At 40.6% G+C, this 17,429-nt stretch overlaps 2 protein-coding genes across 2 annotated transcripts; one reads left to right on the top strand and one right to left on the bottom strand.

Moving 5' to 3' along the window:
• The first annotated feature begins 6 nt into the window (after positions 1 to 6).
• On the top strand, positions 7 to 5,913 carry LOC123970116 (RNA-binding protein 20-like). The gene is made up of 7 exons (XM_046047993.1): positions 7 to 676; positions 817 to 925; positions 1,119 to 1,244; positions 3,296 to 3,619; positions 4,010 to 4,126; positions 4,231 to 4,352; positions 4,433 to 5,913. The coding sequence occupies exons 1-7, from the start codon at positions 548 to 550 to the stop codon at positions 4,505 to 4,507; spliced, it is 1,002 nt and encodes a 333-aa protein (XP_045903949.1). The 5' UTR covers positions 7 to 547; the 3' UTR covers positions 4,508 to 5,913.
• A 3,397-nt stretch (positions 5,914 to 9,310) lies between these two features.
• Positions 9,311 to 12,617, bottom strand: LOC123970322 (matrin-3-like). The gene is made up of 6 exons (XM_046048313.1): positions 11,991 to 12,617; positions 11,771 to 11,890; positions 11,248 to 11,553; positions 10,631 to 10,747; positions 10,408 to 10,529; positions 9,311 to 10,327 (listed from the first exon to the last, which is right to left on the bottom strand). The coding sequence occupies exons 1-6, from the start codon at positions 12,073 to 12,075 to the stop codon at positions 10,259 to 10,261; spliced, it is 819 nt and encodes a 272-aa protein (XP_045904269.1). The 5' UTR covers positions 12,076 to 12,617; the 3' UTR covers positions 9,311 to 10,258.
• Positions 12,618 to 17,429: the final 4,812 nt, after the last annotated feature.

Below are 17,429 nucleotides of genomic sequence, written 5' to 3' on the forward strand. Positions count from 1 at the left end.
TCCATCTGCTGCCGAAGGGTCTGCTACAAGAAATGAGGAAAGCACTCTCAAAACAGACATTAAGAAAGAGGACAAATCAACAACCAAGTCCCAAAGTGATACTGCGACACGGCAAGAGGAACAAAAACCACCAGAGAAAAACGATACAACGGCAGAAACAAGCACTCTAGGGAACCTAGATGAAGTGAGCGAGGAGGAGGAGGATTACCCTGACGACACGGCCGAGGAGGAAGAACTGAGGAAGAGGCAAGCCTCCACAAAAGAGAGGCAGTTTGCCAAAGAGCGAGAAGCCAGGAGGAGGGAGGAGAGGAGAACCAGAGAGAGAGAGGAGAGGGAGCGAAGGAGCCGGAGTAACAGCAGCAGCAGAGGAGGAGGCGGCAGTGGGGGAGGTACGAGGAGGACGAAGCAGAGGGGGAGGGGAAATGAGGAGAGTGTGGAGGTAGATGCCCAGGAGCTGGTGACTCTGGATGAGGTGGGAGCAGATGAGGCTGGAGAGGAAAGGGCGCCGGAGAGCCAAGAGTGGGACAGGGCGGTCACGGAGGGAGACATGCAAGCACTCGTCACTCTGGATGAGTTTGTAGAAGAGGAGGAGGAGGAGGGGAAGGTCGAGCAAAGCATGCTGGAGACCCGCCCACTCAGCCAGGAGGACGAATCAGTGGACTCCTTAAACCCAGAGGTAAAGGTTACGATAAGATTTCAACACATGTGAGTTTTATTTTCTTCCATAGGAAAATTACGGTGAAGCACAGTAAAACAAAAATGTAGAAAACAGATACAGAAACACTGATGCTAAATGTGTGTTGCATCTGTTTTTAGACTTTGGTGACTTTAGATGAAGCAGGCGGTGATGAGGAAAAGAAGCCGGACGAAGAGCAAGCTGAGAAAACCTCAAGATCTGTTAAACGCAAACACGATGATGACACAGGTGTGTGCTCTTCCCTTTATATAGTACGGTACACTTAAACTGGTATATGTGCATTATACCCACAAGAAAACTGTGATTTTCACTTTGCTTTCCATCGCTAAAATATTTCTGCAGGAAATTGCTTGTAAACAAGTGTTGTGTTAACGTTTGTCTGAATTATTATTATTTTTTTAAGTTTTTTGTCCTGTTTTAGAGGAAAGCATGAATTTTGTGACCGTAGACGAGGTGGGAGAGGTTGAGCTGGATGAGGAGGAGGAAAAGAAAGTGGTAACACCCAGGACAAGAGGCCGAACCAAGAAGAGAAGCAGACAGACCCCTGGTAACACACACATCCATATCTTTTATACTACTGGATTCCAAACGTTTTTAGCTCAAGAACCACAAGAAAAATCTCCCTTGGACCCAAATTTACAAAAGTACATCTGCACTTACAAACTACACTTAAAGGACAAAACAAACCATGTATATAAAATGTATTTATGAATTGGTTTTTCAGGTATGCTACAGTCGGATATGCTGTTTTTGCATTACCAGTACCAGCTCGACTCGGCTTAACTCGGTTTGGCTGTGCTCAGTTTTCCATTGCAGATGGTACCCCTGGTCGTCAGGCGATGCCACACACAACTGCTGCAACGTAATTTTCAATGTGAAACACACACCTGCGACCCAAACACAGCTGTCTCTTCATTTAAGTTAAAATCTTTCAACATTACTCAGAATGTAAAATCAGATAAGCGGTATGAAAACCTTCCAGCTGTGTTTTCTGCGATGGAAAACCAAAAAAAGTCGAGTCGAGCTGGTACCGTGCAGTGGAAAAGGGGCTATAGTATGTTGTGCCAAATGGAATCAACATATCTTTTAAGATTCTTCTTTGCAAAACAAAAAAATGGGACTTTCCACAGATTCAGCTAATTTTTCGTTTGGAGATACAGTGTTTCCTCTAGGATTTTTTTCAGCAGCGGGGGGAGGACAAACAGAAAATTTTTGTTTTCCAATGAAAAATATGTAATTTCACATCGTATTGGGCCATTATTTTCACAAAAAACATTATTTTCTGAACAAATAGTTGGAAAAGCTAGAGCAGATAATAAATAAACAACACCCAAAGATCAGTCTACTGAGGAACTACAACCTTTAGATCTGGATAAAGTAATTTGGTTGGTTCTGTTGCTCCACAGTGATTTTACATTGATGGCACAGCATGTTTTGGGCATCACCCCTAAGCCTTAATGGCAGGAAAACCCTGTTAATATGACCTCATCATTATAGATACGACTGTTCATGTTTGCCTTTTGTGTCTTCATTTTACAGCTTCTGACATTTATCTGTAGACCTTTAATATAAAAAAAATAGGCAACATGAAAAACCCCCTCCCTTCTGAGGTGCTTTTTATTTGCACATTAAAATCCAAAAAAGAAACGTCTCCTCATTAGCGTAAAAGTTTGCATCACTAATTATCTTTACTAACCTCAGCTCCTCCAGTCACCTCCATCCTTTCTTTTCCAAAACCACTTTTTCAGACTGAAAACTGAAAAATAATTTCATCAGTCTGTACAGGACAGAGCTGCAGGCTACGTCAAGTTAAGTTTGTACCTGATGTTCTCAACATTGGACAAGTAGGCAGTAATAAAATACATCTTCCAGTTACTTTCTATAAATTGAGCTAATGTTAAGTTACATAGCAGCTATGTAGCTGCTGTAGAAGCTTTCCTGCTCAGCTGCGCAGTCTGAAGGGGAGGGGAGATGTTTGCTAACTTAGCGCTAACTGGCTTCACTTTTCCAGCAGGTGGGAAACAACAGACTTTTCTTGGTCTTGAGAAGCTGACACACTGTAACAGACACCGTACATTTACTGCCAGAATATTTGAGTGAAAACATTTGTAGCGCATAGTTTAATGATCGTGGGAAATTTTAGTATTGGCGGTCGTGATTGCGTATAGAGGAAACGCTGAGAAACCTGTCCAATTTATTAATTTTAAAACCAAATCCTCAGTACTGAGCACTTCTCCTCATGTTACACATTAAAGCATCTATAAACTAGAGAGACTTAAAGAGAAACCCTGACACAGCATCTGAGCTAAACCATAGCTGAACAGACATGGGTAGCAAAAAAAGAACGCTCATTCACATATTTAAATATTGTAACATTAAGAATTTCACTCTGACAATTGGCAATAAAAATGGGCCTGTGACCCATTTTGGGTCCCGACCCTAAGAAACATTGTTTTATACAATCATGTCATTACCCAAAATCTATAATATAATTTTGACAATCATTTTTGATTTTACTGATTTCAAATGATGGACGTCTAAAGCATGAACCTTAATTAAGAGAAAATCGCTCAGCCAATTCATTGTCTTTTACCACAGTGAGAAAATCTACCAGAGGGAAAAAAGTGGGAACAAAAGACGAGAGAGAAGAAGAAGAAAAGGAACCAGCTGAAGCTGATGTACTGCCTCCCACGTCACTCGACGCCTCATTGGACAAAGATCTGTCCACGTTGTCGAGTGACGGTCAGCCAGAGATTCAGAAGACTGAGGCAGAGGTGGAAGCAGCGGGCCGAGCCGACGTAGACGCTGCCCCTGCCGCCTCTGCTGGGCAGGAGCCTCAGCCGGAGAGCCCTAAGAACCTGGAAGGATGTGTGGAGGCAGGAGAAGAGGAGAAGGAAGGACGGAGCAGGGTGGACATTAAAGGTACAGAGAGCTGAAAGGATGGACTTTAAGCAAAAAGAATGTTTTCATTATAGATGTATTTAGTATATAAAATGGCTATGAATTCAACTTGAAATCTAAAAATTGCTTATTTTGTCACAAAAATTGTATTTTATTTATTTATGTAGCGCCAAATCATAACAGAAGTTATCTCAGGGTTAAAGCATGTTTAGGCTGTACTCTTTATAATAGTATTTACAAAGACCAGACTTTTTCCTACCATTTAAAAATTTTAGAAGCTGGAATTGGTTAACTTTTCTTGAAATATGAATTCAAAATTGTTGCAGATTACACAAGTAATTGTTTCTTCTTTGCAGTGCAGATGGAAAAAAAACACTTAAATGACTTACAGATTGTTTTTTCCTTCTTTAGCTGTGAGTAAGCAGAGGAGGGAGCTCATTGGAACTGAAGCAAAGCGATCTCGTTCTCAGTCCCCTTGTGTCTCTGCCGACTTCAAACTGCCGGCATTTAAACCCAACAGCCCCCTCGGTGAGAGACACGAACACACACAGCGCTCACACAACCAGCGGCGTAAAAGTTTTGTCACACGTTTTCCTCCTGTTTAACTTCACTTTCACCATCTCCCTCTTCAGGTCAGAACTTCGTGGTCCCCAAATCAGGTTTTTTCTGTAATCTCTGCTCTGTTTTCTACCTGAACGAGAGCACCGCCAAGGACCTCCACTGCAGCAGCCAGAGACACTACGACAACCTGCAGGTACACACAAAGACATACACAAAATGAAACCCACTAAAACACACACACTTGGACTCACATTGTTCCACTTCTTCTTTCAGAAACATTACCAGAAGCTTCAACAGAAACCATCAAGACGTTCAACACAAATTTCTCAAGGCTCTGTTTCTGAATGATCCTGACTTCAACTACGGATTTATTTTTGTATTGTTTTGTTAAAAATGTGAATACGCTGAAGGTGGACAAGAGAAACGGCTTCACGAATCACTGCAGAGACAGCTATTCGCCATTATCACCACACAATGTTCATAGTGGCTAATTGAGGTCTGTAACCTTGTTCCATGTAAATAAAAATTAATTAATTAAAATTACTTATAAATCTGCCATGATACCTAATAATAAACATTTTGGCATGATTTGCCCATTGGCAACTCCCTCCAACTTCGCAGTTTTGGTGCCTTGCTCTGCCCACAGTTGCACAGTTGCAGCATCGGTTGTATTCTGTAAAAACAAAGATGAACGGAGTTTCATCATGAAGTCGGTAAGAGTTACATATTAGCGTAAAACTTTGGAGCTAGGGTAGGTATTTACCTCAGAAGCATTTTTTGTTATATTTGTTGAAATTTTTATTGCGTCTCAACAGCAAACAGTAAATCAAACACAAAAATGAAACCAATTCAGTATCTTGTGCTGCTGCAGGACTGTAATAAGCAACATCTAGCTCCTTTTTTAAGATTAAACTGTTACAGTGGGAGCTCATTAACTGTTTTAAAATTGTATAAATGAAGCTAAGAATTTAATGTTGCACATGATGTAAAAAGATCAGAAGTGTCAACAACCACTTTAGCTTTAATTAGCCATGCAAGTGCAAATTTACAGAACTGTCAGATCCGATGTCTCAGAACTAAACCATGTGAGGGTGTTTTCTTAACTGCTAGACCAACACTAGCAAACATTTAGTCTCTCGATGACAATATAAAGACATTTTGTTATTGTTTCTAGTCTTGGAGAGAATTTTTATGTGAAATAATTTACTTGTGAAGGTTATTATGAATCTACATTATAGGATGTCTTTGTGTTTCTTCTTTGAAGATGTATCAGAAATGCTCATAGTTTCTACACATGCAGGACAGGCAAAGGTATGTTTTTATGTGAAAACATTTGTGTTTTGTTTTTGTTTTTTTACATGTAATCACACATTAAAGGTGGGGTAAGTGATTCTAATCCAATACATGTCGAGTTGTTAGTTTCACTGTCTGGAGCTGGTGTGCTGGCTCTGGGACAGTCTTGTCCTCTCTGAGCTAACGTTATAATGTTTACTTGCTGTGTCGTTGTTTGCTCGATATTATGGTATTTCTCATGGAATTGAATTTCTCAAGAATCGCTTATCCCACCTCTAATCCAGTAATTTAAACCTGTAGTTTTGTGGTAAATTCATAAAAGGTACCTGACAGTTTCCTCATGTCTCTGTGTTGATTGACTTGGTTTCATTTAAGGTCACTTGTCCAATATGTTGACTTACTTCTGTTGTACAGTTTTTGTTCAGTTTCTATAAAACATCAATTAAAGCCTGAGTGTCTCACATGGTGTCTGACTGTGTTAATCTGTCTGTCTTAATTAAAAATGGATAAATACATTTAAATGTGTTGTAGAGCTTAATTTTTGCATTAGGTATTAATGTCATGTAAAAAAATTCAAGACTTGGGCCAGATAAGAAAGTTTGAACTCTTACCAACATTTTGATTATCAACAAAAATAGACTTGGAATACAAAGGTTTCACAGAGATGGTCAGAGATTGGTGCGAAAGAGTTTATTCCAATACAGGACAGATGACGTCCCTGCAGGTCGGAGGATGATGTCAACCTGTGGTCTGCAGACACTGCTTTATATTCTCCTCTGTGCTCTCTCGACCACTCCTCTCCTTATGGTGAACTTCTTATCCTCTGCTGCCATCTGGTGGCCGCCTATACGTATTGTTTCACCAATTTAACACCACTTTCCAGCTGTTTATTTATTACTGCGGTGTTGTCTTTCTATATTTTTCATTATTGGATAAGAAGTTCTCCATTATATTTCAACTTCAGTCTCACCATATTTTTTAAAAAGTTATACATGCATAATTTGACACAATTGTATTTAAGTTAATACAAGAATAACATACGTAATGCTGTATCTTTCATTAATGCTTGGTTTCTTACAGTAATCTTGAGATATTGCTGGCTGTATTTGTCGTGTTTCTGCTCATCAATTTGTCCCAAAATCGTAAAGCATTAATCTGTCGTGTTTTCGTTCACCCACTATCTGACATGAATTTGCTCACCCAGTATCTGTCGCGAATTCCTTCAGGAAGTTCACTCAAAGTTCACACAGGCTGTAATAATTAAAGGTTGGAAGCTGACAATCAATCAATCTTGATCAGTAATTAAACATGTAGTCTTAATATCAGCAGACTGACACCTCAACAGTCCCTCTTGTAATAACAGATAACAGTAGACCAAAGCATGCACTTCTCACAGTGTCAGCAGATTTTGAACACCTTCAGCCTCTCCTGCAGTCATAATTTACAGTAGATAACAGTTAAACAAGGCGTGCATAGTCTCAGCGTCTGCAGTCAATACTCCCACTCAAGGATCTAACCACAGTGAGCTTGTTTCTGAATTCATGACTACAGTTCAGCACTTAGGCTATAAGTAAAGTCAAGGCACATCTAGGTAAAAAGATTAAAAATAATTAAGGATAATCACTAATGTCTGTTTAATGTCTGTAAATGCAACAGATGAAATGGGTTTGTCATTTGTGTTCTTTTACTTTTTATGGGAGTAATTGTACTTTTTCTTGAGTAAAGGTTTTGAGTACTCTACCCGCCACTGGCCAGCAGTCCCAGTACTGGCGCTGACATGGAGAACATGAGACAGATAGCAGAGATGAGGTCTATAGCAAAACAGAGTTAGAACCATTTATGGTAAGCATGATGATGATATGGCTTATTATTTATCATACTCAAGGGCTCAGCTGAGGTGATTACTTTAGAAGAGTTAGAGAGGGGTTGCTAGTTTTGAAAATGTATTGGCTCATAAAGTTATACTTGCTTACAATTCTTAAGAATGCAGGAATAAAGTTCTCTAAAGACACAGGGCCCCAACAAATACTTTGTCTGGAGAGTGGACTGAACAGGGACAAACTCCTGGGCTACTTTTTGGCCCCTGTCTCTGACCATCCTTGACCTTAAAAAGTCATGTATGTGTACATAGATGTCTATAAAAAATACCTGCAGTATTTTAAGAGGAAGAGGACAGAGGTCACAGAAGGAGGGGCAAAAATAACTGAGCAGGACTAGCTTGTAAGTTGCCTGGATAGCTAGTAGACATAGCCTACTGTATTGTTTGTTCTAAAATTCACAGAGTAAAATGACTTTGTTAGGTTAATAGCATGTCAAAGTTTGCATTGAAGACAGATCTGTGTTCAGAAACATTTCTTGCTGTGAGATAAAGTGACCACAGTACAGGGAGAGTCAGGGCCATGTGAGACAGGGATTATCAGACAAGTGTAACATTAGGAGAACTGAATACATTTGTGTCGTGGCTAGCTACATTAACTAGCAGCTATTCCCTGGTTTGTGTAGTTGGTTTTGTTCTAGTTATATTATACTTCAACCGGGGTTGAAATACTGGCCAGGATGGAGTTGACTGCAGAGGAGGTTGCTGACGAGGTGCAGGTGTGGATCGTCAGCTGGGCTCAGGAGCAGAGAGAGAGAGGGAGAGAGTGTATTTGCTACACAAACAGTGGCCGCATGTGTGGTGATATTTCTGTCTGATCAAAAGTGTTTTCAATTTCAGTTTTCTACCTCTGATGAAGACCAGTGAGCTGGTCTCATCCAGTACAGTCCCAGACAGGCACTCTGTCTGTCAGACGGTCTAAAGGGGGTAGCAGCCTGCTACCATATCAGCAGAGCAATAACGCAGGGTAATGCACAGCAGAGGGGCAGGCAGATTTTGTTAAAATGTAATGACTTCATTGTCATTATATCTCGTAATTTTATATCTCAAATCGTTATTCTGCAAATGTCAGAGAACTCAGATATGTGGGAGAGATTTTTAATGCGCTGAAAGTTTTGAACATAAGCAGAAAAGCTGCTGAAACATAGGAGCTATTAAGGTGCAGGGATTTATAACTGAATTAAAATGAATTAATTTATCATTGAGGTGAAAAGGGGCCACTTGCACATTTAAAGACTTTTGAATTGTCACCTGAATTTTGTGTTTCCTTTTATATAAATAAAGACATTTCTTCAATGAATTGGTGCAGAAAAATTCACCAGAATGCAGGAAATGAAGTGTTCAAAGCCCAAGTTTTTCAGGGGAAGGATACCCAGACCCCCCTATTGACTATTTCGTCAATACATTTTTTCCCCCAAATAATAAGCCAATTTAAATATATTGTTGTTTTGTTGTCATGGTCTGACTATTGTGCAGTATCAAGTCTCATGGGCTACTAGTTTTGTCAAACCCTTAATCTAAGCCCTTAAAAGCAAGGATGGTGTATTGGTGAGGGGTGTCCGACCAATTTTGGTGGGCCGCCTTGGCCAAAAATGCCAGGGCCGACCCAACAGTATATAAAGTAGTTATAACACAACTCTCTACATCTACAGCAGTAAAATGCAAAATTCACATGCAGCAGGAATTGTCCAGTGATATTATAGTATTTTTGCTACTTTAGGTAACTTTTGTTGTTAATACTTACATACTTTTACATTTCAGAATTCAGGACTTGTAGTAGAGTATTTTTAATGTGGCATTAATACTTTTATCAAAGTAAGGATCTGAATACTTCTACCACAATTGTTATTCCATGGCTTGATAGCCAATACTGGTATGCAGGAGTCTCGCGCAGTGGTGCCAGCAATTGAAGCATGCCCCTAATCCTTTCTTCAAAACTCCATTTTGAGTACTTAACAAAAAATTTAAAACTAACTTAGTCATTCATTCAATCATTTATTTAGCCCACTGTTAAAGACCCACCATCAGAAGCCATACGAGATTTTAATTCATGTTTTATAGAAACAGAACAAAGCAAACAGTAAAATTGTGACACCAAATCAAACCAAACAGTGACCTTTCCCTCCACAGGAATTGTTGAGTTCAGTACAGGATACTGTGTCAGGTACATGTTTAAATAATAACTGACTTAAAAATGATTTTCTCTTAAAAACACTTCTACATAAAAAAAATACATTATTCATGATTTACTAGAATTGATAGATAGAAGGAATGAAACACAAAAACAAACCCATAATATAATCTCTATGATTCTTTTCACAGTTAAAGCTGCAGTCGGTAACAACTGAACATAAAATGCAAAACCTTCCATGTCTCTCTCTGCTGCTCGTAACATGCCGCAAAACCCTGGCCACCAAACCCACAATTTTGTACGGCAGCAGAAGGAGCCGGTTGCCCTGCGAAATCTCATCTCACATAGTGTCCATAGCGGGAGCCTAGCCAGGACCTAGCCCCCTCTTGCTTGCTTGCTGTTGGCAAAGGAGGGAGGGGCAGTTCTTTCATTGCTGGTGGTTGTTTCTCAGACATCGTGTTTGCAAAACTTCTAAAGCCGCACTGATATTGAGCATGACTGATTGAGAGCATGCATGAGGATGGGGGCTGTTCAGTGTGTGCACAAGCAGTGCACAACACCATAAAGAGCACTAAGAGGAACCTGCTTTTTTACAGATTACATAATAGGTTTGTTGTTGTCACTATATGCAAAATACAGTGATAATTAATGCATGTTTCCATGCACTACTGTTATGTGAATATTAGGAGTTGAACAAACATGGATCATCTCTACAGTGATTAACGAAGCTTTCTCTTTTCTTGTTTTCACTTTTTTTTTTTACAAACAATACAGAAATAAATCAGTATTGAAGTTGGGATCATTCAGAAACAGAGCCTTGAGAACTTTGTGTTGAACTTCTTGACTGTTGAAGCTTCTGGTAATGTTTCTGAAAGAAGAAGTGGAACAATGTGAGTCCAAGTGTGTGTGTTTTAGTGGGTTTCATTTTGTGTATGTCTTTGTGTGTACCTGCAGGTTGTCGTAGTGTCTCTGGCTGCTGCAGTGGAGGTCCTTGGTGGTGCTCTCGTTCAGGTAGAAAACAGAGCAGAGATTACAAAAAAAAACTGATTTGGGGACCACGAAGTTCTGACCTGAAGAGGAAGGCAGTTGAAAGTGAAACAAAAGTGTGACAAAACATTTGCTTCTCATTTTGTTTGAAAATAAAATGGGAGTGTGTTCGTGTGTCTCTCACCGAGGGGGTTGTTGGGTTTAAATGCCGGCAGTTTGAAGTCAGCAGAGACACAAGGAGACTGAGAACGAGATCGCTTTGCTTCAGGTTCAATGAGCTCCCTCCTCTGCTTACTCACAGCTAAAGAAGTAAAGAACAATCAGTAATTGTAAGTCGTTTAAGTGCTTTTTCCATCTGCACTGCAATGCAAGTAAAGGAGAAATAACTAATTACGTAATCTGCAACAATTTTGATAATGAACACATCATTTCAAGCTTCTCAAAATTTCTATGGTAGAAAATAGTTTGGTCTCTAAATACTATGACAAAGAACACAGCGTAAACCTGCTCTATATAACCCTGAGATAACTTTTGTTATGATGTGGCGCTACATAAATAAATAAAATTGATTGATATTTTTCTGACAAAACTTCAAGTTGGATTCATAGACATTTTATATACTAAATAAATCTATAATGAAATATATTCGTTATTTGCTCAATGTGAATTAAAATTCCTCCACTTCAGTGTTAATTTTGAGAAAGGTCCACTTTCGTTGGTCCACAATACCATCTCTGTGTGGCTGGTATGCTAAAAGTGAATAATAAAGTGTCTCTGGCCTCTGTCCTCAGCTCTCTGTACCTTTAATGTCCACCCTGCTCCGTCCTTCCTTCTCCTCTTCTCCCGCCTCCACACATCCTTCCAGGTTCTTAGGGTTCTCCGGCTGCGGCTCCTGCCCAGCTGAGGCAGCGTCGACGTCGGCTCGGCCCGCTGCTTCCACCTCTGCCTCAGTCTTCTGGATCTCTGGCTGACCGTCACTCGACAACGTGGACAGATCTTTGTCCAATGACGATGAGGCGTTGAGTGACGTGGGAGGCAGTACATCAGCTTCAGATGTCTGCTTTCCTTCTCTCTCGCACACTTTTTTACCTCTGGTAGATTTTCTCACTGTGGTAAAAGACAATGAATTGGCTGAGCGAACAGATGAAAGGAAAACTGCAACATAATACTCTTAATTAACTACGTTTCATGTTTTAGAGCTCTGTCATTGGAAAACAGTGAAACCAAAGATGCCTGTTTATGTTATGTAAAATTATGTTTCCTCTTTGAGATCAGATTTCAAGTAATGGTATAAATGTATAAAAGATATAGATGTGTGTGTTACCAGGGGTCTGTCTGCTTCTCTTCTTGGTTCGGCCTCTTGTCCTGGGTGTTACCGCTTTCTTTTCCTCCTCCTCATCCAGCTCAACGACCTCTTCTACTGTTTCAAAGTTCATACTTTCCCCTAAAACAGGACAAGTTTCAGACAAACATTAACATAACACTTGTTTACAATTTCCTGCAGCAATATTTTAGAGACGAAAAGCAAAATATAATTGTAGGACCAAGGTTGAACGCTGAATTTGAATGAGGAGAAGCTCCTGGTTTGGAGGGCGGTGTGGTGGTGATGGAGTAGTGGATAAGACACATGCCTTTGGTGTGAGAGCCTCAGGTTCAAATCCCCACTATGACACATCCACCAATGCCTAGTTGCTCCAGGGGTGTGCGACCTCTGACATACATAGCAATTGTAAGTCGTTTTGGATAAAAGCATCAGCTAAATGAATAAAAATGTACAAAAAAAATAATTCCTTACATTCACAGGACACACCTAAATCATCACTGGTGCAGCCAACAGATCATTGATACCATCGACTTTACCATATTACTGTATAAATTGCACCATTATGGAATCAGAGGTCAACCACTGAATTGGTTCAAGAGTTATTTACACCAGAGGCAACAATATGTAACTATTCACGAACAGAGATCAGAAAACAAACACATTCAATGTGGTGTTCCACAAGGATCCATATTAGGTCCTCTCCTCTTTATTATTTACATTAATGATCTGGAAAATTCCTCAAAGACCCTTCATAAAGTAATCTTTGCAGATGACACTAACCTGTTTCTATCACACAAAAATGAATTTGAACTTCAGAAACTACTTAACAAAGAACTTCAGAATGTGGATAACTGGTTCAAAGTAAATAAACTATCTATAAATACCAGCAAAACAAACTATATAATATTCTGTCCAAACAAAAAACAACTTGATTTCGATGATCTAAATTTTCAAATTAAAATAAAGGGAGAGGAAATAAAGAGAGTGAAGACGACTAAATTTTTGGGTGTCTTTATAGATGATCACCTAAATTTTAAACACCATATTGAATATCTTGTCAAAAAGCTATCAAAATATGTTGGTCTGTTCTTTAAGCTTAGACATCTGCTTCCTCAAGCAATACTACTTACTCTTTATAAAACACTCTTTGAACCCCATTTAAACTATTGCAATATTATTTGGTGCAATACTTATCATACTTACTTAAAAAAATTTGAAATTCTACAAAAAAAAGTCATTCGTGCCATATCATGGTCAGATTTCAATGCTCCAACTCGTTCTATTTTTCTTGGGTACGGTATTTTAAGACTAAATGAATATAATATATTTCACAATGCATGTACTATGTATCAGGTGGTCTCTGATCTGAATAGCAGTTTGTGTGAGCTTGTTCCCATCCGCTGTCCCCAGCACACTCACCTCACTAGAAATAAGCACATTATTATTGGGAAAAACCGGAGATTAAAAAGCACTGGTGTGAGTGTAATGTGCCGGGGACCGCGGATTTGGAATGAGCTGGATGACAATCTGAAAAACTCAAGCTCTTTTGTTTCCTTTAAACAAAATCTGAAGAAACAACTATTAAGCTTGTATTCATCTTCTTGATGTATGTACTACCTCATATTCTGAATGTATGTCAGTGTTACTCCTACAATCTCAAGGTAAACTGTAAAACAAAATTGTACTTGTTAAATGGGATCCCTTAATGTGTTGTGTGAAAGTTATGTATGAAATGTCTTATATGTAGGCCACACATTTTCTTGTTTTTGTTTTGTCTTTCTTTTTTTTTGATTGTAATGGCCCCCGAGCATAAGCTTTAGATAGCTTCTTTGGGGACCAGTTCACATATATGATCACTTCTTTGTTCTTTGTTATATTGCAAGTGCATATGAATATATGTATGTATATGTGAATAAATAAATAAAACCGTTCATGTAAAAAAAAAAAATAATAATAATAATTCTTTTGACATCCTTTTATTTTATAGAGTTCAAGTTTTTACAATTGTGATCTCTTTTATCTATTGCCAGACGGAGCCTTTGAAAACTTTTTGACAGATTTTAACCACATTACTCCTGGCAAATTGTTAAGATAGTGTTGAAAGAGTGCCTTATATAGAGCATCTTCTTTTAACTTGAGCCACGTTGTGTCCCAAACACAAAAATTATCAGATAAGGAGCATTATTTAAATGTTAATGTATGCCTACTGTGTTTATTCAGACACTGCCTTAATCTAATTCATGTACAGTATTGACCAACCTGATTGTAAGTGTCACAGGGTCTGCAACCTTCAAGCTCTCAAAGGCCTCTTTCAGGAAAGACACACAACAAGAGTAAAGTGGATCCTCCACACCCCCTCCAAAAATGCCGGGGATTTAGGCAGATGTCTATCGAGAATAGGAAAGCCCTGGTAAAGCAACATGGCATCAGTTATAAATGCTGTGCATCATCTGCGCATCTAGCCAAAAATTGTGACAGCAGCATTACTTGGAAATGAAGTTCACACCTTAGCCATGGTGCTCCAAGGCCCAAACTCCTGTGCGTAAGCATGGCGGGGAGGAAGGGAACAATATTGAAGAAGCTGCTGTTTCCTCAACCTGCACGCAGGTCTGTGGGGGAGACTTCACTGTAAAATAAAGCTCAAAGATTTACCTCATGAAAGTTTACCCAGCAGGTCAGCAGGGAAAGGCAATCTGATTATATGCAATATTGGATGATCAGAGCAATCGCTCGTTGGTGAGGTCTGAGTTCTTTGACCTTTTCCACATCAAAGGCCACAACTCTCCTTACCCGCTCAAGACGTGTGCTGGTGTTGCTGAGACAACGGCAGACAAGCGCATGGCTTTCAGGTGGAATCCATGGATGGGAAGGTTATCCTCTCTGTACCAACACTTATTGAGTGTAACGCGATTCTGAATAATCGCTCTGAAATCCCTACACCAAATGCAGCACTGCATCATGCACATCTATAACCTTTGGCGCAGAAGATCCCAGAGCTCGACCCTAAGGCTCCAATTATGATCCTGCTGGGCAGAGACATCATTAGGGTCCACAAATACAGAAACAGATAAATGGGCCACATGACTTCCCTTATGCTCAAAAACTAGACTAGGGATGGGTAATTGTTGGTAACGTCTGTCTTGGAAACGTCCACAAGCCGGCCATTGTGAGCACCTACTATACCAACACTCTGGAAAATGGTCCCCACTCTTTGAACCATGCCCTAATTGCTATGTTGTTAAGGAAAAGTGGTATGGAAGCAAGTGTCTTTCAACAGACAAAAGATGATGAAAAGATTGGCCCTTCAGTGGAGGATATACTCTTTCTGAAGACAATGGAACAGGGAACCTATAAAGACGAAGACAACAGCTGGGTAGCTCCCCTGCTATTCAGAGAGCCATGACCTCGACGTCACAACAACAGGTCACAAGCAGCAGACCGTCTGTTTTCACTGCGTCTCTCTTTTAACAAGAAGCCTGAGATGAGGGACCATTTCATTTAATTTATTGAAAGGATATTCCAGAATGGCCACGCAGAAGTAGGGCCTCCCCTTGGAAAAGATAAGAAATGTTGGTATCTTCCGTGTTTTGGGGTTTATCATCCAAAGAAACCGTGCCGGGTGTTTTTTGATTCAAGTGCTCAACATAAGGGAGTCTCACTGAATCAGGTCTTGTTGACTGGCCCTGACCTCAACATCAGTCTTCTTGGGGTACTTACCCGTTTTTGTAAAGACTCCATTGCAGTCACGGTGGACATACAACAGATGTACCACTGTTTTGTCGTCAAGCCAGAAGACAGAAACTTGTTGAGATTTCTTTGATATGCAGACAACAACCTGAAAAAAGACATCATGGAGTATCGCATGAAAGTGCATGTCACGCCAGCAGTTGCCATTCACTGTCTCAGACGAGCTACTGAGGACGGGGAGAAGGAGTTTGGCAAGGATGCAAAGGACTTTGTTCAGAGAGGCTGAATGGACTTAAGTCCCTGCCCACAACGGAGGCCGCTATTGACTTACTCAGAAGAACGCAGAACATGCTGGCTTGTTCTAACCTGAGGCTACATAAAATAGCCTCAAACAGCAGAGAAGTCTTAGAGGCATTCCCCACCGAGGATCACACCAATGACCAAAAAGATCTGGATCTCGGTCTCGACTCTCTACCCATACAGCACAGCCTTGGACTCTGTTGGGATTTGAAGACTGACACTTTCATTTTTCAGGTGGCAGAGGAAAAGAAGCCCCTCACTTGCCGAGGAGTACTGTCATCAGTAAACAGCTTGTTTGACCCTTGGGTTTTGTAGCACCTGTCACCATACGAGGTAAGACCTTATATTGAGAACTCTCAATGGAAACGAGTGATTGGGATGCTCCATTACCTCCAGACAAAGAACAGCTATGGGAGCAGTGGAGAGAGTCCTTGAAAGAGCTTCATCACCTGAAGATCCCAAGGCCGTATACAAATGTGTCTCCAACAGAGGCCCAGCACAAGGAACTCTGTATCTTTTTGGATGCTTCAGATAAGGCAATAGCTGCAGTTGCCCATCTAAAGATTACAGATGCAGAAGGGAACTGCCTCACAGGCTTTCTATTAGGCAAAGCAAAATTAGCTCCATGTCTAGGACAAACCATACCTCGGTTAGAGTTGTGCGCTGTGGTGATGGCTGCGGAGATGGTGGAGCTCATTACTTCTGTGATTGATATTGAGTGTGCAGTCACTTTCTATACAGGCAGAAAGGTAGTTCTTGGCTACATTTACAATGAAAAGCGGAGATTCTTCGTCTATGTCAACAATAGGATCCAGAGGATCAGGAGGGGCACACAACCACAACAATGGCATTATGTGTCCACTGAACACAACCTTGCGGACCATGCCACAAGGTCCATCAGTGGCAGCCCGTCTGAAGGACACTACCTGGCTTACCGGGCCTGCGTTCTTATCTCAGCCAGAGAAAACTTCTCTCAAAACAGCCGTCTTTCAACTAGTGGATCTGTGCAACAGGAAGCTTATGCTGAAGAAATAGTACCCAGAGGGACATCCCCAAGGACAGTCCTCCGAGAATGCTAGACCCATGTGTAGTCACAACATCAAGGACGCCATTTTACGGAGGGTGCTGTCCGCTCAGCTGGCTACTGGATTGTGGGAGCCAAAAGGTGTGTAAGCAGCTCTATCTTCAAATGTAAGTTTCGGGGGACTTGTGAAGTCCAGAAAATGGCTGACTTACCTCCGGATAAACTGGAACCGCCCTTCACATATGTTGGTGCTGATGTGTTTGGACCCTGGACCATCTCCTCATGCCGTACAAGGGGTGGCCATGCTGAAAGTAAAAGGTGGGCAGTCCTATTTACCTGTTTAAGCGTTAAAGCCATCCACCTTGAGGTCATAGAGTCCATGGACAGTTCAAGTTTTATAAATGCCCTGAGAAGGTTCCTAGCGATCCGTGGGCCAGTCAGGCAAATCCGTTCTGACCGGGGAACGAATTCCATTGGAGCATGCAAGGATCTGGGAATCTCCTCCAATGTTGACGAAGATGTGGTGAAGAGATACCTTTCAGAAAAGGGCTGTACCTGGACATTCAATCCACCTCATTCCTCCCATATGGGAGGGGCATGGGAGAGAATGATTGGCATCACCCGCAAAATCCTGGACTCCATGCTTCT

This window comes from Micropterus dolomieu, linkage group LG04, assembly GCF_021292245.1.
Source record: "Micropterus dolomieu isolate WLL.071019.BEF.003 ecotype Adirondacks linkage group LG04, ASM2129224v1, whole genome shotgun sequence".
In the NCBI taxonomy this organism is placed as follows: domain Eukaryota; kingdom Metazoa; phylum Chordata; class Actinopteri; order Centrarchiformes; family Centrarchidae; genus Micropterus; species Micropterus dolomieu.